General features: G+C 49.4%; 1 protein-coding gene across 2 annotated transcripts in view; it reads left to right on the top strand.

The window, feature by feature from the left end:
- The window catches only part of Slc41a3 (solute carrier family 41 member 3), a 34990-nt gene extending 19021 nt beyond the window's left edge, over positions 1 to 15969 (top strand). For both annotated transcript variants that reach the window (XM_032906109.1, XM_032906110.1), the window contains exons 4-10: positions 2774 to 2918; positions 4677 to 4823; positions 6500 to 6644; positions 10430 to 10509; positions 11736 to 11870; positions 13628 to 13776; positions 15095 to 15969. In XM_032906109.1, coding sequence (XP_032762000.1) covers positions 2774 to 2918; positions 4677 to 4823; positions 6500 to 6644; positions 10430 to 10509; positions 11736 to 11870; positions 13628 to 13776; positions 15095 to 15307 — 1014 coding nt within the window. In that variant the 3' untranslated portion in view covers positions 15308 to 15969. The remainder of the gene's footprint in view (positions 1 to 2773; positions 2919 to 4676; positions 4824 to 6499; positions 6645 to 10429; positions 10510 to 11735; positions 11871 to 13627; positions 13777 to 15094) is intronic.
- The last annotated feature ends 8515 nt before the right edge of the window (positions 15970 to 24484 follow it).

Raw genomic sequence — 24484 nt, 5'->3', positions numbered from 1 at the left:
CTTGTCGCCATTGAGTGCATGGTGATGCACTCATGGTGTCTAGGAAGCAAATTAGAAGGGGGGGGCACTCTCCCAAAGACTTAAGATTTCCCAGGAAACTCCACCCCTTACTGGCCCACACACCTTCCTGTAGCCGAAGACCAGACTTAAAGAATGGGCATTCTGAACTCAAGCTAGCAGCACGAGGCCTGAAGGATACAGAATAGGCTTCCCCACTATTTCCTGTTCATCAACCGTGTGTGATGAGCACTGGGTGCCGAGCCGAGTCCTCAGGGCCAGATACCAAGGACGCATGCTTCATATTAGCTTCTACCTGGAATCTTCTTGAAAACTAGGGAAGTCAATACTATTGCTGTACATAACTCCATGGTCTTTATCGTCACACACGCACCTTGTTTATAATGTGCTACATACAGACACGTTTTTCAGTATTGACGGTTGAACCACGTGCATCCAGATGGGTGCTCTACCACGCAGATGTAGCTCCTGCTTCCATTTATTCACTTTATATTTTGAGACAAGGGCTCGGTACGTCGCCCAGGATGGCTTTGAATTCACTCTGTAGCCCAGGCAGGCCTTAGCCTGTGACCTTCTTACCGCAGTCTCCAGAGCGGCAGGTAGCACAGGCGTATGTCACCACGCCTGGCTTTGTACTTTTCTTCATGGGTTTTATGCTCTATCTTTAAAAGAAGGCCTTTGCTGGTCAGAGATATTTTTAAACATTTACTTGGTTCTTGCTAGATCTCTGTATAATAGCTGACCTTGATGTCTTGATCCTCCTGCTATGCCTCTAACTGTGGGAAAAGGCACATGCAGCCATGACTGGCTGCAAAAATCTTAAGCATACTATCACATATCCCTTTAGTTCACACCATGGGTTTTAGTGTTTAAGGGTGTCAGGTGGGGTGGGGGCTCCATCTTTCTCCTGGTCCTTCAGTTCTTTTGCTCTGATTATTTAGTATATACTCACCGAGGTCATTCACACACACACACACACACACACACAAACACACACACATATATATATATATACACATATATATGTATGTATATATATGTGTGTGTGAATATATATGTGAATATATATATACATATATACACACATATACGTATACACACACACACCCCTCCAGGATACACCTTCTTCATCCCTTCCTCACTAGTCTAGATTTACACAGCAGTTTCCTGTACTCACTTTCTGGGCTCCCCTGGCTCATGGCTCCATATGGCTCTCTCTGGCAGTGGCAGGCTGCTCTTGCCTCTCCAGCTTCACAATATGTTTTGACTCATATTTTTCAATGTACTTGATATAGACCAGTAATCCCTGCCCCACCTCCCTCCAGTAAATTGCCTTGGCTCTGCACCTGTGGTTACTCATCACCATGGCGTTTGGAGAGAGTCATCGGACTCCATGAGAAATCTTGTGGGGACCCTGCTCGTAGTACATTGGTTAACCTGGGCTTTCTGTTGTTGTGCTCACCTTACAAGACCAAACCTGAGTTCGATCCCTAGAACTGGCCTAAAAAGCCCAGTGTGGTGCTGTGCACTTGCAGTCCCAGCCCTGGGAGGCAGAGACAGGAAGATGCCTGGGGCTTGCTGGCCAGCCAGTCTTAAGTGAAAACAGCCCCGGGTTCATGTCAAGAAGAAGGAGAAGGGGAAGGGGAAGGGGAAGAGGAAGAGGAAGGAAGAAGGAGGAGGAGGAGGAAGAAGAGGAAGAAGAAGAAGAAGAAGAAGAAGAAGAAGAAGAAGTAGTAGTAGTAGTAGTAGTAGTAGTAGTAGTAGTAGTAGTAGTAGTAGTAGTAGTAGTAGGCTGTAGAGATGGCTCAGAGGTTAAGAGCATTGGTTGTTCTTCCAGAGGTTCTGAGTTCAATTCCCAGCAACCACATGGTGGCTCACAACCATCTGTAATAAGATCTAGTGCCCTCTTGTGGCCTGCAGGTGTACATGCAGGCAAAATACTGTATACATATTAAATTAATCTTTAAAAGAAAGAAAGAAAGGAAGAAAGAAAGAAAGAAAGGAAGGAAGGAAGAAGAAAGTGGGAGCCATGAGATGGCTCAGCAGGTAAAGGCACTTACTAGCTGCCAATTACCTAAATTCAACCCTTGGGACCCTCATGGTGGAAGGAAAGAACCAGCTCCATGTGTTATCCTCTGACCTCTACATATGAACATGTACATGCACTCATGTACACACACACAAACACATACACATTCACACACGCAGTCACATGCTTACACGCACTTACCTGCCCTTCTTGTCCATAGACATTAAAAGGCTCTACCTGTGTTCCTTCATCCTTTGGTAATGGGCACCATGCCATGTAGACATTTTGGATTAGGGGTCTTGATACTGGTTCAGACCTGGGCTGTAGGTGGTGAGGGTCTTAGTGGCCTAGAAGATCATGCTCCAGAGACAGAGAAGGAGACTGTGAGCTGGGGACAGTACAGCCAGGGTGTGAGACACGTACATGTGACATTGCAGTGGGTCTGGGGCTACCATGGGAATGAGAGGCCAGTCAGAGGCATGCGTCCCTCCAAGACTCTGCTGTCCTCCTGCAGGTGGCATCTCACATGGGACAGAGGTAGGCAGGGAGGCTCTCCAGGGGTCACCTTGGAGGGAAGTGCTGAGGAGGACACTGCCAGCAAGGCCAGGGCAAAGGACAGAAGGGTTTCTTGTTTGGCCCTTGTGGTGACCAAAAGTCAGAAAGAAGGGCAGGGAGGGTGACAGTGGTCGGGGACCCTTCTCATGGGTCTGGTTTCTGTCTTGACAGGTGCAGGCCACTGTTGTGGGGCTCCTGGCTGCAGTGGCCTCACTGATGTTGGGCACAGTGTCCCACGAGGAGTTCGATTGGGCCAAGGTGGCCTTGCTGTGCACAAGCAGTGTCATCACCGCCTTCCTCGCTGCCTTGGCCCTAGGTGAGCCAGGCCCCATGTACCCCAGACCCCAGGCCCCAGGCCCCAGACCCCAGACCCCAGGCCCCTGTAAGACCCCAGGCCCCAGGCCCCATGTACCCCAGGCCCCAGGCCCCATGTACCCCAGACCCCAGGCCCCATGTACCCCAGGCCCCAGGCCCCATGTACCCCAGGCCCCAGGCCCCATGTACCCCAGACCCCAGGCTCCAGGCCCCATGTACCCCAGACCCCAGGCTCCAGGCCAGCTGCTTCTCTGCTGTTTTGTTAAGGTTCTCAGAGAAGTTTGCAATGTGGTTGCTGTGCCACTAGTGTGGAACTCCAGGGGTGTGGTAGTGGGTGTGAAAAGCCTGCTTGGTCCTCAGTCTGCCCTGTGCCCTCCTAGGTGTGTGTGTGTGCACATGCAGGTCTGTGTGTGTGTGTGTGTGTGTGTGTGTGTGTGTATGTGTCTGTGTGTGTGTATGTGTCTGTGTGTGTGCATGTGTGTGTGTGCATGTGTTTGTGTGTGTGTGTGTGTGTGTGTGTGCAGAGAGCATGTGCATGCCCAAGGGAGCTCTGCTGTCCCTTCTCAGCCTTGACAGATTCAGTTTGCCACACCTTGCTGAAGTCAGACACCTGAGCGTGGCAGCTTTCTTCAAATTGGCTCACAATTATAACAAGCCTCCTGCCTCAGCTTCTTGAGTGCTGGGACTAAAAACTGCATAATGGTTTTTAATAAGCATCTCCAAACCAGCAGTGTCTGTTTCGGGGCTTCAGTGGGACCAACCCCAGGCATTCGCTCAGTTGTGTACGTTCAGGTTCACTTGGAGCTGGAGTTTAGAAAGAAGATTCGGGGCTCTGGTTTGGTCACGTAGGACACAATGTGGCAGGCGATGGCAGTATCAGGACAGCATCGAGGGTGAATGTAGTCTTTTTATTTTTAACTCCATTCGTTTTGTGGTACTAGGGACCGAGCACAGGGCCTTGTTGTAATTATTTTTAGAGTCACGAGATTCTTAAGTAGTGTTAAATTCTAAAAGCCAAGATGCACAATGTTTTGACGAACCAAGGGAGCCTGCTGAAATAGGCGAAGTCCCAGCTCGTAATTAATGAGGCTGCAAGACTACAGGGCAGATGCCCTCAGGCAGAACAGAGGGCCCTGGGGCTGAACCCCTGGAGATGTGCGGCTCTGATCTCCCAGCCAAGCCATGAAGCCCATCACCATCTGCATTTCAGGATCATGTGTTTCATTCATGTGATTTGGGGACAGTATAGCTGGGCTTCCGAGATAAGGGACTCCCAGGATATCTCTGATGTCTGGGCAAAGCCTTCCATCCCAATGGTGTCGGGACACACATCCACCTGTCCTCCCTCCCCATCCTCCATTGGTGCTTGAACCTAAGAAATGGCTCACACTAAGGTTGCTCAGAGGACTCAGAAGATCCTGAAGGCCAGATCTCTCTGCCCCTCGGGCTTCTTTTGCTTAGAGCATCCTTGGAACAGCTCTCCACGCAGCAGAGGCTGCAAATGCTGTGTCCCTGTAATTCCAGGTGGTTCCAGATGTCAGAGGCCACCTGCCTGCTCAGGTGTGTGTTCAGGGTTTCAGGACCCCCCACAGGTTCCAGCCAGTGACAGAAAGGTAGGGAGGTAGGCAGCCTGTTGAGCATCTGGAGTTTCACTGATAGAACTATTAAGTTTCTGACCACCTGCTTGACCCTTCCTGAGCGGGGAGCCTCTAAGCTGTCTCACCACCAACTACTCCCTGGGCCTCTTCTCCTGCTGCAGGAATTCTAATGATCTGCATAGTGATTGGTGCTCGGAAGTTTGGGGTGAACCCTGATAACATCGCCACACCCATTGCAGCCAGCCTGGGAGACCTCATCACGCTGTCCATCCTGGCCCTGATGAGCAGCTTCTTCTACAGCCACAGAGGTAGAGAAGGCTCTAGGGAGGGATATGCGCAGATATCACACCACACACACAAACACACACACATACACACACAAACACGCACACGCACACATGCACACACACAAACACATGTACACACACACATGCACACACACGTACACACACATGCACACACACATGCACATGCACACATGAACACACACAGACACACATACACACACATGTACACAAACACACACACAAACACACACACATGCACACACACAAACACACGTACACACACATGCACACAAACACACACATACACACATGTACACAAGCACACGAGCACGCACACACGTATGTGTGTCTACAGTTGTTGGAAAGGTCTAGCACAGTTCAGTGCCCTGTGGGAAGAAGGGTTTGGAGGTTTGAGAAATGAGCAGCATATACAGATAAGACAGTATGACTTCCACTGTACCTGGGCCACCTCTGTCCAGTCTGGACTGATTCCTGTAATGTCCTCTTAGGTGGCAGTGAGGAGCCTTGGAATCAGGTAAGATGACCTCATTGTACTTTTAGGCCAGTCTGATTTGCATAAAAGATCATTATTTGCATATTATTTGCAAAGCAAATAAGAGCACCCCTCTCCCCTCATTGCTGCGGATTCTCAGGAAGATGGTGGGCCTGGCTCCAGGAGACAGGTCTTCAGTGACTGGAGAGTGAATTAGCTCACACATGCCAGGAGCTGTCAGGAAGATGCATGAGTGTGAGGTGAGAGACGGATGGCTCCTGTCAGAAGTTATGGGGAACCTGGACAGGGAGCCTTCCCACGTGTCTTGTAAGGGGACTACTGTGTCCCTGAGTGTTAGTGGCCTGCTTAGAGCCTAAGGAACCTTCCTTCCAGCTCCGGGGATGGTACAGAAGCTGGCCATATCTACCATGATGCTCTTTGTCTATAGCTAGCCTGTGGCAGATGAAGGGACCACCATTGTAGTCTGTGGAGAATAAGGGGGTGGTGGTGACACCATGCCCAGAGACACCACCCAGAGCAGAGTGGGACACACACCATGTCTAGCCATCTAGCACTGGGGCTGCTCAGGAGGGTAGGAACAACATGCAAGGATGCCTCTAGAGCAAATCAGTGTTCTGTGCACATGTGGGAAGTGGGCTCAGAGAACGAGGCTGGAAAGGAGCAGAAGCAAGGGCCCTGGGTAGGTGGGGCACTGACCTCACAGCTGGAGGTGGCTCTGGGAAATGAGTGGCTACCAGGCCAGCCTGATCCATATCCCACAATAATATAGAATGTCTCAGCCAGGAGAAAGCTTCCTCCTGATTCCACCCCTGCAGTCATGTGCCCTGGTAACTGCCTCTTTGTTTTTCTGGGTTTCAGACCTCTAAGCAAGAGAACAGTCATGCACCTGCTACCTGCTCATACCCTGTCCTAGTGCTGTTTATTGTAACACTGGGTAAGGGAAAAACTGATCAAGAGTCTTGACAATTGCTCGGATGTTAGAGAAGTGCAGGGATGGGGCAGGACAGAGAGGGGCTTCCCGGTTGTCTAACTGTTACTCTCTGGCAGATATGGTGGGACAGCCCCTCTAGATGGCAAGTGCCCTTGGTTCCCAACTTACACCTCTCCTATGAAAGGCCGTACTCCAACTCCTGTGATGTGCCAGCCCTGGCCATTTAAGCTATGTATGTCTGCTTTCCCTCAGACACGTGGTATCTGACACCTCTGGTCTGCATTGGCTTCTTGGCTCTCACCCCTCTGTGGATCTTCATTGCCAAGCAGAACCCACCCATCATGAAGATCCTGAAGTATGGGTGGTTTCCCATTATCCTAGCCATGATCATCAGCAGGTGAGCAGCGTGGAGCAAAGGCCCCTCAGTTCTGTGACAGAACTGCTTGTCAGCGAAGGGAGGCTTCTTTTTCCCTCTGTTGCAGAGGGTTCAGTCTGTGAAGGTTTGGCCATGTAGCCTCGGATAGACCATGGCCGCAGAAGCACGTCACAGTGAAGCACCATTCACTTCAGAGGTGCTCAGGATATGGGAAGAGGCCAGGCCAAGATGTGGCCTCCGGGGATTCACATCCCTAGTGACCTCCTCCTTCTAGCTAGCCATACCTCCTGCCTTTCACCACCTCCCAACAGGAGGATTCTTAATCTATCAAGGGAGTAATCCACCCATTAAGTCAGAGCCCCATTGATCAGTCACAATCAAACCCTCTCAGGAAGTGTCCTGACAGGGCCATGTAGTGCTGATCACCTATTGAGTGTAAACTTGCCAAGCAAGCAGGTGAGATGGACCATTACAGGCCAGGCAAGGTGGCACATGTGCCTTCAATCCCAGCACTCTGGAGGCAGAGGCAGGAGGATCTCTGTGAGTCTGAGGCCAAGTCTTCTCTATATGAATTCAAGGATGTCTAGGGTTACATAGTGAGCCTTTAAAAACAATGGCCATCACAATCCGCCTTTATCAAGTTGGCACAGAGACAAGTCACTTCAAACCATAACATCCCACTGTCATTCCCAAAACTCACCTCTATCTTACAGGGCAAACTGTGCGGGTTAGCAGCAAGCATCCCTGTGACGGTAACAGGCCCTATGCTAGAATCCCTTCCGAGACTCTAGACTCTAAGTCAAAAGCAAGTTGTATGCTCCCAACACACGGTGGCTCAGAGAAAACAGAGTAGACTCCCAGAGTAAGATGGTAACATGGCAAGCCAGGTGTTAAATCTGTATTCCCCTGTCTAGCATCTGGGACACATGGTTGCATGATGTGAGCTTCAATGGGCTTGCTATAAAGTCCAGCCCTATGGCCTTTCAATTCCCTGCCCACAGGACCTCTATACTTTGCTGCCTCCATACCCTGGCACCTTGAACATCCTGGAGACCCCCTTTAGCCTAGGCTTGACCCTCCTAGCTTCACACATCACCCCCTCAGGCTACCTGAAGAGATTCCCCACCTTGCCTTACCTTGCCTGGCCTCTGAGGACTTTCTCTGAAATGTGGATGGGAACCTCTATGACTTCCTACGCTTGCATTCTACATGCTTGCAAACCAGTACCGGGTGTTCAGCACCATGGTCTACCACTAGATACAAACTACTACTAGATACAAAGTATCCCTTGGGCCACGTACCTTACAGCAGCCTTTGAGTGCATGGGCCGTCCAATTCAGAGACACTCCCTAGCTAGCCCAGCAGGTAGCAAGGGAGTCCAGCCACTGAGGAAGTCTCAGGGGAATGCTGGAACTTCTTTCCTGGAGCCTGGGATGGTTTGGGTCAGGTCAATTCCTGAGATGCCGTCAGGCATTCCTGTTGTCCAGGGTAACGCGCTTGGCTTCTAGTGACTGTCACTGATCTCTTTGACAGCCACAGCCTCTGCAAGTTCTCTAGACTTGCACATTTTCCTCAGGTCCTTCTGACCTGCTTTCTGCTCCCTTTTCTCACTGTAAATCTACCTAAACAGCCAGAATTACTACACCACAGCCTGAGTGTCATGTTGCTGCAACAGTTCCACCAAATAAGGTGTTTATATCCAGCTCCACTATTTCAAGCAAAACCAAAATAAGCAAAATTCCTTTTTACCCCTTCGTACTTAGATACATTTTATTTTGAGCAAACTCACACCCCAGGCTTCCACATCCAACTCCTCCAGGATTCTCTCCTGTAGCTTTCCAACTTCATAGCCTCCATAGATGGATGGATGGACAGTGGGACGGACAGACAGTGATAGCTTTATTTATATATCCTACTGAGTCCATTTACTATCGTCCACATACACGTGGCTGTAGGGGCTGCCACTGTAGCATAGATAGTCTACCAGGGGCCCTGCCTGGAAGAAAACAGATTTTCTGTTTCCCAGAACCAGTGTCTTTGTTTTCTCAAGTAGGAGTGGGCCTTGTGAGTCACTCCTATTCATACTGGAATATTGTTACAAATTGGGGGGGGGGCAGGAATATATCATGAATGGCTCCTAGCTCAGTTCCCTGTGTCTGGAGCCCAACAAGAGCTAGGCCTTCACTGTCTGAGTTTCTATCGCCACTCTGATCTCTCACTAACTCCACCTAGAACATTCTAAGCTTCTATGGCCCAGATCTCCAGATTTCTCCAACTTCCTCCCACACCAATTCCAAAGAGCTCAGAGCCGGATGTGGTCAGGTTTAGTCACATGGGAGACTGAGTGTCTCTGATGCTAGTTTTCCTTGTGGTTGCTGTCATTGACAAAACCATCTGACAGAAACAACCTGAGGAGAAGAACTTCTTTGCTCATGGTTCTAGATGATTCAGCATGGTTAGTTGGCCCTGTGCTGCTAGGCAGAATGTGGAAATTAGACTGTGTGTGTGGAAAGCTGTCTGTATCATGATGTCCACAAGGCCTAGAGAAGGAACAGCACAGAAGGGAAAGGCCAGGGCAGGGTGTGGCCCCAGGGACACATCCCCGTTGCCACAGCCAGAGGTGTACCCCAGCAATCTACAGGTGTCTCTTAATCCAGCCAAGTTGTTCAACCTCCTCCCTCCCAAGATCCCTGGAACACGCAAAGTGACACGCAAAGGCCACAGCGCCTGTGTTCTGGTGTGAGTGACTGCACACATTGTACACTCCGAAACTGTTACCTAGGCCTTATTCACTCCTCTGAGGCCAAGTGCAGAAGTATTGGCAGCCAGGAGGGCTGAAGCTGGACAGAGCAAGAGAAAACTGACCGTCATTAGACGTCAGGGTTACCATTTGTCTCAGTTAGGTTTTCCATTGCTGTGAACAGACACCATGACCAATGTAAGTTTTATAAAGGACAACATTTAATTGGGGCTGGCTTACAGGTTCAGAGGTTCAGTCCGTTATCATCAAGGTGGGAGCATGGCAGCATCCAGGCAGGCCTGGTGCAGGAGGAGCTGAGAGTTCTACGTCTTGATTGGAAGGCAGCCAGGAGAAGACTGGTTCTTCTGCACTGGGTGGAGCTTGAGTATAGGACCGCTAAGCCCACCACTATGGTGACTCACTTCCTCCAACAAGGCCACACCTCCTAATAGTGTCCCTTTCCATGGGCTGAGCATATTCAAACCACCACACTATTGCTATGATAAAACACCATGACCAAGAACAACTTGGGGAGGAAAGGGATTACACCAGCTTACAACTTAAGAGTCTGTCACTAAGGAAAGTCAAGCCAGGAGCTCAAAACAGGACTCTGAAGGCAAAAAGTGAAGCAGGGGCCGCGGAGGAGTGCTGTTTCCTGGCTTGGTCCCCATGGCTTGCTCAGGTTGCTTCCTTATATACCCCAAGATCACCTGTCCCACTCACAGTGGGCTGGGCCCTCCTGCATCCGTCATCAATTACGAAAATACATCACAGACTTGCCTTCAGGCCACTCAGATGCACTTCATTGAGGTTCCTTCTTCCCACCCAGTACAGTAGGCTCCAGGGAAACAGTTGTCACACTAGTCACTGTCCCAGCATAGCTGCTGGTGAGACCCGGAGGGCCGTAGGGTTGGTCCCACCATGTTCTCTGGTAGAAATTGCAGTCCATTCTGTGGTTGCAGCAGACATTCTGTGTGGGGGAAGGGACGGTATTTTCCAAGCCCAGGAAGGTGGTCAGTGGGCACTTGGCCTGGCCACTCTAACGGCAGCTCCATTCTCTCCCCAGTTTCGGAGGCCTCATCCTGAGCAAAACCATTTCGAAACATCAGTTTAAAGGCATGGCTGTCCTGACTCCAGTTATATGTGGTAAGTGGTGGGTGGGGCTCCTCTTGGGGACCCTGGGCTGAGTGGGGACTGAACACCAGTGTACGGCCTCAGACTGTGAGGTGGTTGGGCAAGCCGAGCTTGCACGGCCTACAGGGTCTCTTAGGCTTGAAAGGACCCGAAGGGAGCCCCCAGCAGACGGGGACTGAAGCACACACTGTGCTTTTGACAGGGTCTCACTTTGTTTATCAGGGCACCCTGGACTCTGTATTGCAGATTGACCTTGAACCCATGTGATGGATGATCTTTCTACAGACCAGGTTTTCTTAGCTTGTTGTAGAGTCAGTGATGACATTAAAACTTAGACATTGACACATGAGACTCTAGATTTCTGTCGTCACCTTAAAAATAAAGCCCATGACATCAGTGGGTTTACTCTCTGGGCCTGGTGACTGCCAGCAAGACCTGTGTGGCGCTCAGCCCCACATGCCCCCACTGTCCTGCATGGACTGACTCCCTTCCACTGCCGTACTGTCATTGGTCTGCAGGCTTTGGGGTGCTGACACCCTGACTCACCTCCTAAGTGCTCAGAGATATCAGCAAGATGGGACTGGGGCTAGCTGGAGGCCATTCCTAGCCTAAAGGCAGTACTGCCTTCCCTGTCCTTCCTGCCGTGGTGACTGTGGGAAGCTGGATTCTGGTTACCTGGGAGCCGACAGGTTAAGAGAGGTTGGGAATTGGAGTAAAGAGCTGAATCTATAAACATAACCGATTTCTTTCCCTTCTTCTTTTTAAAGTTGTATATAGTCAAGAGATATAAATGTCCAGCCATTCTCTGCCTGCAGGTCAATGTCTTTCTCCCTGGGGCCAACCATGTGACTGATCTCAGACCCTTGGTGTCTCTGGCCTAACTAGGGAAAGGTGTTGCTAGGCTGTGGTCTCCTCTGCCAGCTCCCAAGAGAAGGGCTGTGGCCAGCTAGACCACCCACCCTGCAGGGGTCACATCCTCACCAGCATGTCTCAGAATTCCAGGGTGTGAACGAGCTCTTGGTCTTCTGGGCTCTTGGGTCCTAGTAGTGTCCTATACACCATTCTTCATCCTCTGGAGTCTCCTTGAAGACACCCTTCACTGAGCGCCCTGCAAATCTGAGTGGCAAAGAAAGAGATAAGAAATGCCAAACCGATCAAGGACACCATCCTAAAGAAAGCAGTATCCAGGAAGAGCTGGAAGCCAGAGGTTGAGCTTGCCACGCCCTCTCCCCTCACAGGTGTCGGTGGCAACCTGGTGGCCATTCAGACCAGCCGCATCTCCACCTTTCTGCATATGTGGAGCACACCTGGGGTCCTCCCTGTCCAGATGAAGAGATTCTGGCCTAACCCTTGCTTCACTTTCTGCTCCTCAGGTTGGTACGCTGTCTGAGGAGGCCACATGACCTTCTTTACCCCCACCCCCTTGTCCCGATGTTTGCAAGGGGTCTCACTATGTCACCCAGGTTAGCCTTGAACCCCTGGACTCAGGTGACAATGCTCTCTACCTCGAAAGTAGTGCATGCTTCCATGTTTTCTAATGCCAGTCACAAACTAGAAAATGGTTCTCTGTTACTTGTGCATCATGCATTTTGCTTAATTCTTACTGATCACATGTGGTTTTCCTTCAATTCTTCTTGAGTGCTTAGGCCAGCTGCCCCACTTGGCATGTGCTCCTAAAAGCTGCTCATCCATGATATTCACCCCTCCACAGCGTCCCTTGTCGGCTTTCTTTACATGCCCTTAAAGAGGAAAGGTTGAGACCGAGGAGATGGCTGGGTCAGGAGAACACAAGTCCAATCCCTAGAACCTGCATTACAAATCAAAACAACAGCCAAGAACAGGCATAGTCCACTTGTGTCCCCAGTACTGGGAAGTGACCCTGAGTGAATTCCTGGGGCTTATTGGCCAGCAAGCCTCACCCCATGGGTGAGCTTCAGGCCAATCGATAAGACACACTGTCTAAAAATAAACAGCTCCGTACACACACACACACACACACACACACACACACACACACACACGAGATGGCTGGGGATGTAACTCAGTTGACTGTGATCAAGTCCCAGCACGATGTTAAAATGGACATGGTGGTGCACACCTGAAATCCCAGTACTCAAGAGGTGGGGGACAGGAGAATTGGAAATCAACCAAACACACCCGCCTTAGTTCACTGGCTGCTTTAGTCCATTTTGTTGTTAGAGTTTCTGAGTTTGAAGTGTGTGATCTCCTGCCTTTTCCTGACTGACTCAGGAGGACAGTGATGACTTTTTACTGGGGGGCCACATTGACTTGCTGTAATTTCCAAAACAGTGTTTTGCTGTTGGGTTTAGGTGGGGTGAAGTCACTCTCTAGGGATCCTTAAACTCAGAGCTCGGAGGTCACTGGTGCCTCAGCTGCACAGACAAGGCTGAGGTAGGAGGAGCTACCCAGGGGCCCTAAGAGCATGTCACATTCTCTAGTCTCTGGATATTTGGTGGGATGGTTTTCTTTTTCCAAGAGGGAAAAAAATCTAAACTTAAAACTGGTCAGAAGGTCACAAACAGCTGGGGACATGGTTCAGTTACAGAATGCTTATCCAGTTCATGTCAGACTCTGGGTTTCAGACCCAGCACTTCTAACAGACAGACAGACAGGCAGGCAGGCAGACAGGCAGACAGACAGAGAACAATAAGTCTCAATGTAAAAGAGATTGTAGCCATGCCAGTATTGCCTAGCAAATAAAGAGTAGGAAGAACCAAGGGCACAGCTTCTGAGACAGAGCAAAAGGGAGTAAGGGGCTAGCACAGGCTGCACGATGGCCCTGCCACTGCCTTGCTCAGTGGCTGCCCTCAGTCTTGCTGGGGAGTCCCTATGCCCCATGAGAAGTTACATAATTTCGCACTGAGTTGGGTGTGGGTGTGGGGGCTGGTTAAGAACACTTAAGAGAGCTGGAGAGATGGCTCAGTGGTTAAGAGCACTGACTGCTCTTCCAGAGGTCCTGAGTTCAATTCCCAGCAACCGCATGGTGGCTCTCAACCATCTCTAATGAGATCTGATGCCCTCTTCTTGTGTGTCTGAAGACAGCAACAGTGTACTCATATATAATATAGGTAGGTAGGTTTTGTGACCCTCTTCGTTCCATTCCTTCTAGAAATCAATTCTGTATCAGCACGAGTCCTGCTCTTTCTGGTGGTCCCAGGACACCTGATTTTCTTCTACCTCATCTGCCTGGTGGAAGGCCAGTCAGTGACAAGCAGCAAGATCTTCGTGTTACTGTACCTGATGGCGGGCATGATGCAGGTGAGGGGGACAGTGGCAGAGACACACAGCCTTCAGGGCTTCTCAGGCAACATCAGTGGCCCTGTGAGAGGTACTGAGTACAGTTCCCATCATACCAAGATTCAGCCAACTTGCTCAAGCCCAGTGGCATGGACTAGACAGAGGCCACCACGCTGCGTGCCACACACCTTGCACCACATCTCCACTACGCACTGTGCCCTGCATGTTGCGTGGTTGCACCTCACACTGAACACTCACCGTGCACTGCACTCCGAATGCCACACAGAACGCAGGAGGAGCAGCTGTGGATGCATTGTGTTCTGCAGAGGACGCTGAGCCGGCTGTCCAGCCATCACAGAAGCCCCTGCTTTGCATGGTGGTTAAGAACATGTGTATGCCTCCAGGCAGGAGGGCTTGTGGATGAAGTATACAGTCTTCCTCCAGGCAGGAGGGCATGTGGTCAGTGTGAAAGAGATTAAGCTGTTGCTGCTTTGAGAGGGGGTCCTCAGCACTGCTGTGGTGCCAGCTGGCTAATGTCCCTGGTGGCCTAGAGTGTCAGCAGAGAGGCCAAGAGACACTATGGCAGTTTCAGGAAAGTTCACTGAAGCGTTTCTTTGTCTTTACACTCAGCCAAGTCCAAGTTTACAGGGACCCACTGTAGGGACTGTGGAACCTGAGTAGGGCCGTGTGGATTGCTCCTTGGAAGCTTCCTGAGGGGCTCACCAAACCTCCCAAGGGGGAGGGGTTCACGTGGGGAGGGTCCTGGCTGGTGAGTGGCATCAGGTCTCTGTAGCATTTCAGAGGCCAGGGCAAGACCCAGCTGCGAGGAAGGGCATATGATAGTTGAGTCCAGAGCCTTCTTTAGACCGCAACTAGCCCTATTCTGTGTTGCTGAGTAAAGAAGTTGATTTGCTCACACTTAAAATTGTGTGTGTGTGGGTTCTAACCAGCATGTGACAGACATTAGAAAGCAGATAGGGAGCCAGCAGTGGGTGTGCATGAGAAAGCCAGTCAGCAACAATGGCCCAGGCTTGTTCCTTAATGACCTGTTTTGAGAACCCAGGGGACTTGGTCCAGTCCCTCAAGAAGTATCCGTTTATTCACAACCTTCCCATTTCTCACTAGGCCTCAGCTCAGAAAGGTTCCCCCACCTCAATGCCGCAGTGGGAACCAAGCTTTTGTCACATGACCAAGACACTGCAGGCCCCATGCAAAGCTGGGGAAGGGAGCATGCTGGGGTTGATCCGTCCACCTTGGCAGTGTCCTTGGCAACCAGCTGGTATTCTTGGTTGTCCTTGGGCCTCTGATTTGTGTTTCCATCCCTTTGCTCTTCCGGCAGGTGGTAATCCTGCTGTACCTAGCGGAAGTGATGGTTCGGCTGACCTGGCACCAAGCCCTGGATCCTGACAACCACTGTATCCCCTACCTCACAGGCCTAGGGGACCTGCTGGGCACTAGCCTGCTGGCACTGTGCTTCCTCCTGGACTGGTTACTGAGGGGCAGAGCTAATCTTGCGGAGCTGGTCTCAGAGCTGGTTTCTGTGCCTCCCTGACTGAGCCTACCACCCGCAGGTCTCCATGAAACTTTCCCTCACACCCACAGTGTCTGGCAGGCCATTCCCCTGCTGGGGCCTCAAGCTGCTAAACATCTGCTTGCACGGTGGCCTTACCAGTCTGCCAGGGAGACAAGCAGACACCTTGATTCTGAAGTTGGTAGCCAAGCCTCAGGTAGAGCCCTGACATCAGGAGCTCTGCTTGCAAGTGTGTGAGTATGTGTGTGTCTGGAGTGTGTGTGTGTGTGTGTGTGTGTGTGTGTGTGTGTGTGTGTGTGTGTGTGTGTGTGTGTGTGTGTGTGTGTGTGTGTGTGTGTGGGCAGGCTGTTCTAACCTGAAGATGCTGAGGAAGGAGCCTGTTGGTGATCCATTGGGTGGATCAGGATGGACCTCCTCTGCGTTCCCAGGGCTCAGGACTACCCATGCCCTGACTTTGCTGCCATCACTGGGCTCAACTCTCTGGGTTCATGTTACTAGTGCTCTGGGCCCAGTGACCATGCACCTTCACCCCAGGCAGGCCCTGTGTACCCCTCATCTATACTCCAGCATTTAATCTCGTGGCTGCTTTCTTTTTATTTCCCACTTCCTCTGTTTCATAGCAGAACCTTCTGTTTAGGTTCTGGTGATCAAGAGATATGTAATAAAACATAGCTGATATTGCACTTGGTGTCCTGCCTCCTTCTGGTAGTCGGGGGTGGGAGAATAAGGCTCAGTCTCCAAGCTGTAGATGACTTTTCTACAGTGCAGCATTTCTCATGTCACCTGCCAACTACTTAAGGGAAGAAGATGGGCTGACCCAACACTGTGCCTGTCCATTTCCAGCCAGACTCCCATTTGCCAGGCCCAGGTAGGAGCTCAGGGCCTGGGGAATAGGTTGATGTCCCACCAGGTCTCCCTCCTCATGGGGCACAGAGCCAGGTGGGGTGGAGAATGAGTTCGGGGGATTGGGTACTCTACAGCACAAGTGTGGACCAGGCCCCAGGTACCTGGGCAGAGCCCTCCTCTCTGTTTTGAGTCAATGTCAGAGGTGTTAAGCATTGGCTGTTGGCTCGTTTATTTATTTAGTAGCTATTTTCTTGGGTTTTTATACCTCTACGTCCTTCAAGTCCTTATTCCACCCAATCCTTTCCAACCCTATAGCACTAGATAGGAGAGAAAGAAGGTTAGAGGGAGCAGAGGGGGCACAGACCTCTTTAGAATACTTCCTGCTGATTAGGGGCAAGTCCAATCTTCATCATCAGACTATCTCCAAACAGCAATCCAGCAATGGACCAGTAGCATCAAGGGCAGCGGGAGGAGCAGCAGCCACCACAGGCCCTACTGAGGCTCTCTCATTTATACCCTCTCCAGAGTCCCCAGAATTAAATTATCTGCAGTCGGCAAAAATCACACCCCTGCTAGTGCACGAGGCAAATCATAATCACCCGCTGTGACACAACCTCTTACTTCACACCTAGGAGTAGAACAAAAACATATTAATATAGCATAACTGGTTTTCTTAAGAAACCAGAATTCTCACTCCAACGGGCTCTTATGAGTTCTGTGAAAGAAGCAGATGGAGCCATAGAGTAATACGGTAACGTAGAGTAATACGGTAACAAGAGCTGAGCTTCCGCTGTACTTGCTGGGAGTGGCCATGCACGTGTTAGGTTTCAGACTGGATTTTGAATCATAACCTGGCTCAAACACATCTTTGTTCAGTGAGGGGGAAGGTGGGGTGGCAGACAAGGCCATACACTGAAGCTTGGCTCGCTCGCCTTCTGAAGCATTGGTTGTGTGATGTGCAGTCAGATGTTGTGAAGAAGAATCATGTCCTTTCTGCTAAGAGTGCCCGCTGGGAAGGGTGCTGTGTCCAGTGCCTCATGGATTTACAAATCACACATCTTAGGTGTGATGGTTTCACCACATTGAGAAAGCTGCTTCGAGATTAGACAGGCAGCAGATCCCAACAACAGCCACATCCTTCCCTTGGTGTAGGTAACTTTAGGAAGTCTCTTCTGGGTCTAGCCTATTGGTTAGGCCAGTGGTTCTCAACCTGTGGGTTGCAACCCCTTTGGGGATCAAATATTAGATATCTTGCATGTCAGACATTTACATTGTCCAATTCATAACAGTAATAAAATTACAGTTAAAAAGTAGCAACAAAGTAATTTTGTGGTTGGGGGTCACAACATGAGGAACTATATTAAGGGTCTCAGGATTGGGAAGGTTGAGAATCGCTGCTCTAGACATCTCCACAATCCATCGAGAAATGGTTCTTTGTTGTTATAAAGAACAAGTACAAAGCTATCATGTTTTCGAATCCCATCTGCTCCCAAGGTGCCCACTTAACCTTTCACATGTCTAATCAGCCTCAAGAGCTGAATGACTCTTGAACGATCTAGCTTTGGTGATTTTTCCTGTAGCTGTAGGAGAATTGGGGGTACGGTTTTAGTGGGCTGACCATCATGACCATCACATCAGGGAGCATGGTAGAAGGCAGGTGCTGGAGCAGTATGTGAGAGCTTACATCTTGCTCCACAAGCAAGAGGCAGAGAACTAATTGGGAAGGGCATGGGCTTTTGAAACTTCAAAGACCAAGACCACCCCAGTGACACACCTCCTCCAACAAGACCACACTTCCTAATCCTTCTAAAACAATTCCAGCCCATGGGGACCATTCTTATTCAAACCACCACACAATAAGTCATTAGAAAAAAGAATATGTTAAAATAATGAATAGTCAAATTTATTAGAATGTGGTCTCTAAGGAGCTTTTTTACCCATCTAGACCTATGACTGCTGTGCAGGAACTTCCAAATCTGAACGATGCAGTCAGCCTGTGTAGAGTGGAAGGGTCAGTGAAATGGGAGCCCAGACAGCCTTGAAGCTACAACTGAAGGAGAAGCAGGAGCTAAGAAGGTGTTGAGGCATCCTCTGAGGAAGTCTGGATAGAGCAGAGGTGACTGACTGTAGGTGAACTGGGGTATGGGCCCCCAGGTCTGAAGCCTGAGGGGATTCACTATTTGATGAGCACTTAGCCATGGTGGATCTAAAGTGCAGAGGTAGAAAATGGGGTACAGGAAATTAAGGGGAGCCCAAGAGATTGTCCCAGAGACCTGGGAGGGTGCAGGAAGGGTGGCCATCAGTGTTTGGTGTTACCGAAATTGAAAGACCCAGTTTCTTCAAGGTGTCTACTGACTTTGGGAACAGAGGGTCTTGGTGAGGAGTACAGAGGGAGACTGACAGGCCCAAGTCAAGTGACAGGGGGTGGGGAAAGTAGCCTGAGCTGGACCTTAGGGAATGAAGGGCAACAGTCCTTCGTCCCCTAAGGTCCTTCCCAGAAGAGGAGAAGGTGGCCCCTCCCAGAAGGGTTGGAGAAGAGGAAGACATGATTGAGCCAAGTCCATGAAACCCTGTCCCCTGCCTGCCAGGCCAGTGCTCCACCAGCTAAAGCTGAGCTGGGACACATGTGGAGACACCTCCAGAGACTTAGCATAGTTTCTGCCTGGTGCTATGACTGCTCAACCTTTGTTTGCAAAGATGCTTTTTCTCCCCCTGTTGACAGCCTTACCTGGTAAGCCAAGCTGCGTTGACCCCTGTATGCTGGGGTTGCCAAGGATACTTGACTGGCATGAGAAAGTCACTCCTGGAAGAGAGTTAGCTAGGTTGGGGCCAGTGAGAGATGAAGCTAGGGACACATTTGCTGCTGCAGGGGTGAAGTCAGGATCTGGGATGGATTCACACTCAGGGCTCAGCTCTGCATCAAGGGGGAGCACATCTGTGGGGTCAGCATGAGTCTGATTCCTAAACTCCAGAACTCTGCCAAACAGTCAACCTGGAAGTTACATTTTTCTGAACCTCCACCAGAGAGATGTGTTACTTTTGAAGAAACTGTCCAAGCGTCTTCCAGAATGGCTATCCTATTCAGTAGTGCAGAGAGTTCCTGTTGCCGGCAGTCTTACTGGTATCTTGGGGGTTGTGCTTTAGATTTTAGCCAATATTTCAGGTGTGTAATGTTATCTCATCAGATCTTAACTGGAGATTAATTACTTAATTTATTAATTAATTTATGAAATTCCCTAATGGTATAATGCAATGTGGGGAGAGAGAGAGAGAGAGAGAGAGAGAGAGAGAGAGAGAGAGAGAGAGAGAGAGAGAGAGAGAGAGCGCGCACGCACACGCGCGAAAATGTATGTGCATGTCTGGGCACAAGCATGCCCTTGTGTGCAGAGAGGTCAGAGGCCAATCTCTAGTCTCATTCTAGTCTAGTGCCATTCACCTTAAGTTTTGAGACAGGGTCTCTCACTGAACCTGGAGCTCATAGATTAGGGTAGACCTGCTAGTCAGTAAACCCAGAAATACTCCTGTCTCTGCTAGGATTATAAGCACGAATCCCACCACACCTAACTGTTCTGCATGGGTTCTGGGAGTCAAACCCAGGTCCAGGTGTTTATACAGCAAGTGTTTTACCATGAGCTAGTTCCCAAATGTGAGCAGTATTCTTTTCTCTTCTTTCCCCTGTCCTTAAAAAAAATTAATTTGTTTCTTTCTTTAATTTTATGAGTTATTCCTTGCATGTATGTCTGGGCACCATGTGTGTTCCTGGTGCTTAAGGAGGCGGTGAGTCTCCATCTGGGTGTGGGAAACTGAACTTGGGTTCTTTGCACGAACAGATGCTCTTAACCGTGGAGCCATTTTCTAGCCCACCCCTTTCCTCCTCTTTCCTTACTTATTTGTTTTTTTATTTAATTGATCTGGTTTGAGTCAGGGTTTTTCTCTGCTTCAGAGCCCTGACGGTCCTGGAACTCACTTTGAAGACCAGGCTGGCCTCAAACTTGCAGAGATCCTCCTGCTTCTCCCTCTTTCTTTCTTAAGACAAGATCTCACTCCATAGCCTAGATAGGCCTGGGATTTGCATCTTCCCATCTCAGCCTCCTGAGTACTGGAATTCGATGTGCACCAAGGAATGGACTTGCATGGATGCATGTTAGCTGCCACAGAACGGTGTCTGTGGACACTCCTGTGGGAACATCATGAATGACACGCAGCCATTGCCAGTGTGTAACTCTCACCTCAGTGCAGAAATCTCCATTGGCTTCACATCCTCGCCAGGCATTGTGACTGTGCCTCAGTCAAGGAACCAGGACCCCCTAAGGATCACATTCCCCAGCACAGAAGCCAGGAAAGCAGTTGTAGGCAGGAGGTGATGGGCGAGCCATGACAGCACAGGGTCGATCCCAGGAGAGAACACAGCGCCTGCCTGAGTGCAGGGTGTGGCTGCCGTTACTACTTAGCTTTGATAACATTACTGTGGGTCTGTTGTTCTGTCTCACAGACTCAAGCAAAGGGTTTACAACTGAGTACTATCCATCAACTTTTCTCACATTCAAACTACCTCAAAATAAAAGGTCGAAGGAGCTGGAGAGGTGGCTTAGTGGTTAAGAGCATTTGTAGCTCTTCTAGAGGACCCAAGTTCAGTTCCCACAACTGACTATAACTCTAGGTCCAGGATATCTGACACCTTCTGTTGGCCTCTTTGGGTACCTGTGCATTCATGGGTGGGTGTGGGCACACACACTTGGGCATACACGCTTGGGCACACACACACACACACACACACACACACACAGAGAGAGAGAGAGAGAGAGAGAGAGAGAGAGAGAGAGAGAGAGAGAGATGGGTAGCTTATACTGATAATTAAAATAAAATGATGTTTAAGAACTAAAATAATATAAAGTTTAAAACTAAAATAATCCAGGCCTGTCGATTTACGCCTATGAGCCTAGATACTTGGGAGTCTGAGGCTGGAGAATTACAAGTTCAAAGTCAGCCTGGTCAATTTAGCAAGACCTTGTGTTAAAGTGGAAGGGGGCCAGGGAAATGGTTCATCAGATAGAGGTGCCTGCAGCCAAGCCTGAGGGCCTGAGCTCCTCTTTGGACCTGTATGCTAGGAGGAGAGCCAACTTCCACAGGGTCTCTGGCCACACATGTGCACACACACGCTCAAATACACAATAGAGGAACGCTAATACACTTTTAAAAATAATTTTAAAAGGCAGGAGATAAAGCTCAGTGGTGGAGTGCTGGCCTGACATGTGTGAAATGTTAGATTCTAGCGACTGTTCTGCTAAAATAAAAATAAATAAATAAGTCCATAGCTAGGTTTCTTGTAACCAGGACTGCTGGATCCATCTTGTTAATTCTTCCCTCTACCCCCAGTCTGACTTTTGATTACTAGCATGTGGTTATTCTGTGGATGATTGTTTAAATAAAATTCACCTTCCAGCTCTTGGTCATTGTCCTGGTTAGGTTCATATCAACGTGACTCAGAGCTATGGTTATTTGGAAATGGGGAACCTCAATTGAGAAAATGTCCCACCAAGATTTGCCTGTGGGCAAGCTTGTGGTGCATTTTATTGATTGATGATTAATGTGAGATGGCCCAGCTCCATGGAGGTGGGGCCATCCCTTGGCTGGTGGTCCTGGGTGCTATAAGAAAGCGGGTTGAACGAGCCAGTACTCGAGCAACAGAAATAAAACTAAGAGAAAAACTGGTACTAGCTCATGGGACACTGCTGTGACAGACCTATGTTTTTTGGAGCACCAGTCCAGCTTGTGAGGTTTCAGAGGGAAGTTTGAAAGGTTTTCAAAGACTTTATCATGTGACTTTTGTTTTGTTTTTTTTTGTTTTTATTAAGAACTTGGCGTTCTGATTGTCTGGGCCTGAGGAATTCACCATGATTAACATGCCAACAGCACTAAAGTGAAATTTTGCTGTACTGAGACAATTGGTGCTGGTCACTGGGGCTAAGAACCTGCTGTGTTTAAGAGACCAGAATCACTGAGGATAAGTCTGGGTGTACTTACTCAGGGTCAGCATACAAAAGCTGTGGTCCAGAGTGGGCAAAGGCTTACCTTGATGCGTGAGAATTTCCCAGGTGGTACTGGTCTTAGCTGTGAAAGGTCATGCATGGAGAGTAGCTGAGCTCCGAGCTTGGCACCAGGAGAGACTGGGAGAGGCCACAGGGGAATGAATGCACAGCCTCAGTAGTGCTGACAGCCCTGAACTGAAGGGGTCACGGAGAGAGGCTGAGGCTTGGCATCATGTGGCAGGGTCGGAGTCACTGAAGGGAGCCCAGAAGAGGTTACTGGTGAGGTAAAGCCAAGGTGTAGCAGAGTCGCAAGTGTTTTGAGATCTTTAGTGCCATAAAACAGCTGCCAAGAATAGCTGCAGCTGTGCAGTGGAGTGGACCTGCACCTCTGAGACAAGCTGTAAAGGCTCCCTTGGAGCCTGGAGAGTGCGCGTCCCTCCATCTGACACTGAGCTTTACGCTGTCAGACTTCGGGCTTGCTTTGATATGATTGTGTCTGTGCCTGGCTTTTCCCTCTTGGTGTAAGAAAGTTATTGCCAGAATCCAATAGTTAAGAGACTTTGGAATTATGGAGAGACATTGAACTTTTAAAGAGGGTTTGGATATTTTAGAGAGCTCTGGATATTTTCAAGAGACTGGATGTTCAAAGGGTTTGGATTTTTAAAGACTGAGTCTTTTAAAGGTTGGGATGTTTTATATGCCATTATGATAGTAATGTTAAAATACCATTGTGGGGACAAATGGTAAAGAAAAGGTTCTGGTTGAAGAGTTATGTGTTTGTGTGTCAAATTGACAACAGGTTAATTATGCTGTCTAGTTTATCGTGCCAACTTGACACTTTGGGAAAGGGAACCTTAGTTGAGAAGATGCCCCCATCTGATTGACCTGTGGGCGAGCCTGTGGTAATCTTGATGGATGATGTGTATGGGTCTAGATCACTGTGAGTGGAGCTGTCCCTGTACCTGTGGTCCTAGGCGGTACAGACAAGCAGGCTGAGCAGGCTACTAGGAGCAAGCTAGTAAGCAGTGGCCTCGACATCAGTTCCGGTCTCTAGTTTCCTACGCTGGCTTCCCTGGGTGAGATGAACTACAAGCCACAAACTGAAATAAACTAAGCCCCTTCCTCCCCCAGGTTGCTTTTGGTTGGTGTTTTGCCACAGTAGTGGAAACCCTAAGACACTCATCTCATTTGGTCTCTGTTCACTCCTTCCTGTTGTGTTAGTTACTTCTGTTGCTGTGATAAAAATACCATGACCGAGGCAATTTCCAGAAGAAAGAGTTTATTTGGGTTTATGGATCCAGACAGAGCCTATAATGGTGGGGAAAGCATGGTAGCAGGCAGCGGCATGACAGCTGGAGCAGAGAGTGGAGAACTGACAGCCTCAGCAGCAGGAGCCGCAGAGCTTCCTAAGGCTTTAACTCTTTGTTCTTATGTTTCTTGTTGATTGGAATATAGTGAACATAGCATAAACTTGCAGTCTTGGCAGTTAAGAGGTCAGTTCCCTGGCTGTAGGCCACCAACATTTTACAGTCACTTTACCTTCCACCTCACCACTGTCGTTACCCACCTCTTCCACCTCCCCACTACTCCCATTGCCCACACATCTACCATCACATCCACTCCCTCCATCCACCGCCACCATCTCCACCCTCTACTATGACCCACTCCCCTGCTGCCCTCCACCTTCACCCTTGTACAACCCCAATGGCTCCTGTCCACATTCAGCAATTTTTCATGTGTAATCGTTAAAGTGTTGGCTTTGCTCCTTGGAGAGACCTTTAAACCAGAGCTTTATTGGTTGCTGAACAGCTCGTGGGAAGCTCTGTGTGGGCCTGACTGTGTCAGGCTCTTGTTGCTTTCCACTTTGAGGTCACAGCTCTGCCTTGACAGACAGGCTCGCCCTTGGTGTCTGCACAGGCGTCTTTCAGAGTTGTCTGATGACATTTATTTCTCTTTTAACCCTGCTCCACCTTCTCAAGGCTTGCGCCCATGTTGTGTCTCAGTTCCTTGTATGATGCTGCTGTGCTGATGGTGTTTTGTGAATTTTTTTGCCTGCAGCTCTCCGAGCTTCTGGGCTCTGTGGATTTACGCTGTGTGAGCTTTGATAAACACATGTATACCATGCAGTGGAATACTGAACACACAGACAAGTGAATGCTTACAGTTCCACAGTAAAGAGGACCTGGGAGTCATCACAGGAGGACACAGCCAGAACTGAAAACACATCCCACGAATGTATTTGCATACAATGTAAAAATGCAAATGACTATAACACTGATAAGGAGGCTCATGGATGTCTGGAGACAGGACAGACCAGGTCATC

The sequence above is a fragment of the Rattus rattus genome, chromosome 6, assembly GCF_011064425.1.
Source record: "Rattus rattus isolate New Zealand chromosome 6, Rrattus_CSIRO_v1, whole genome shotgun sequence".
Classification (NCBI taxonomy): Eukaryota; Metazoa; Chordata; class Mammalia; order Rodentia; family Muridae; genus Rattus; species Rattus rattus.
The sequence above is the reverse complement of the archived record's forward strand: the minus strand, read 5'-3'. Positions and strand labels throughout refer to the sequence as shown.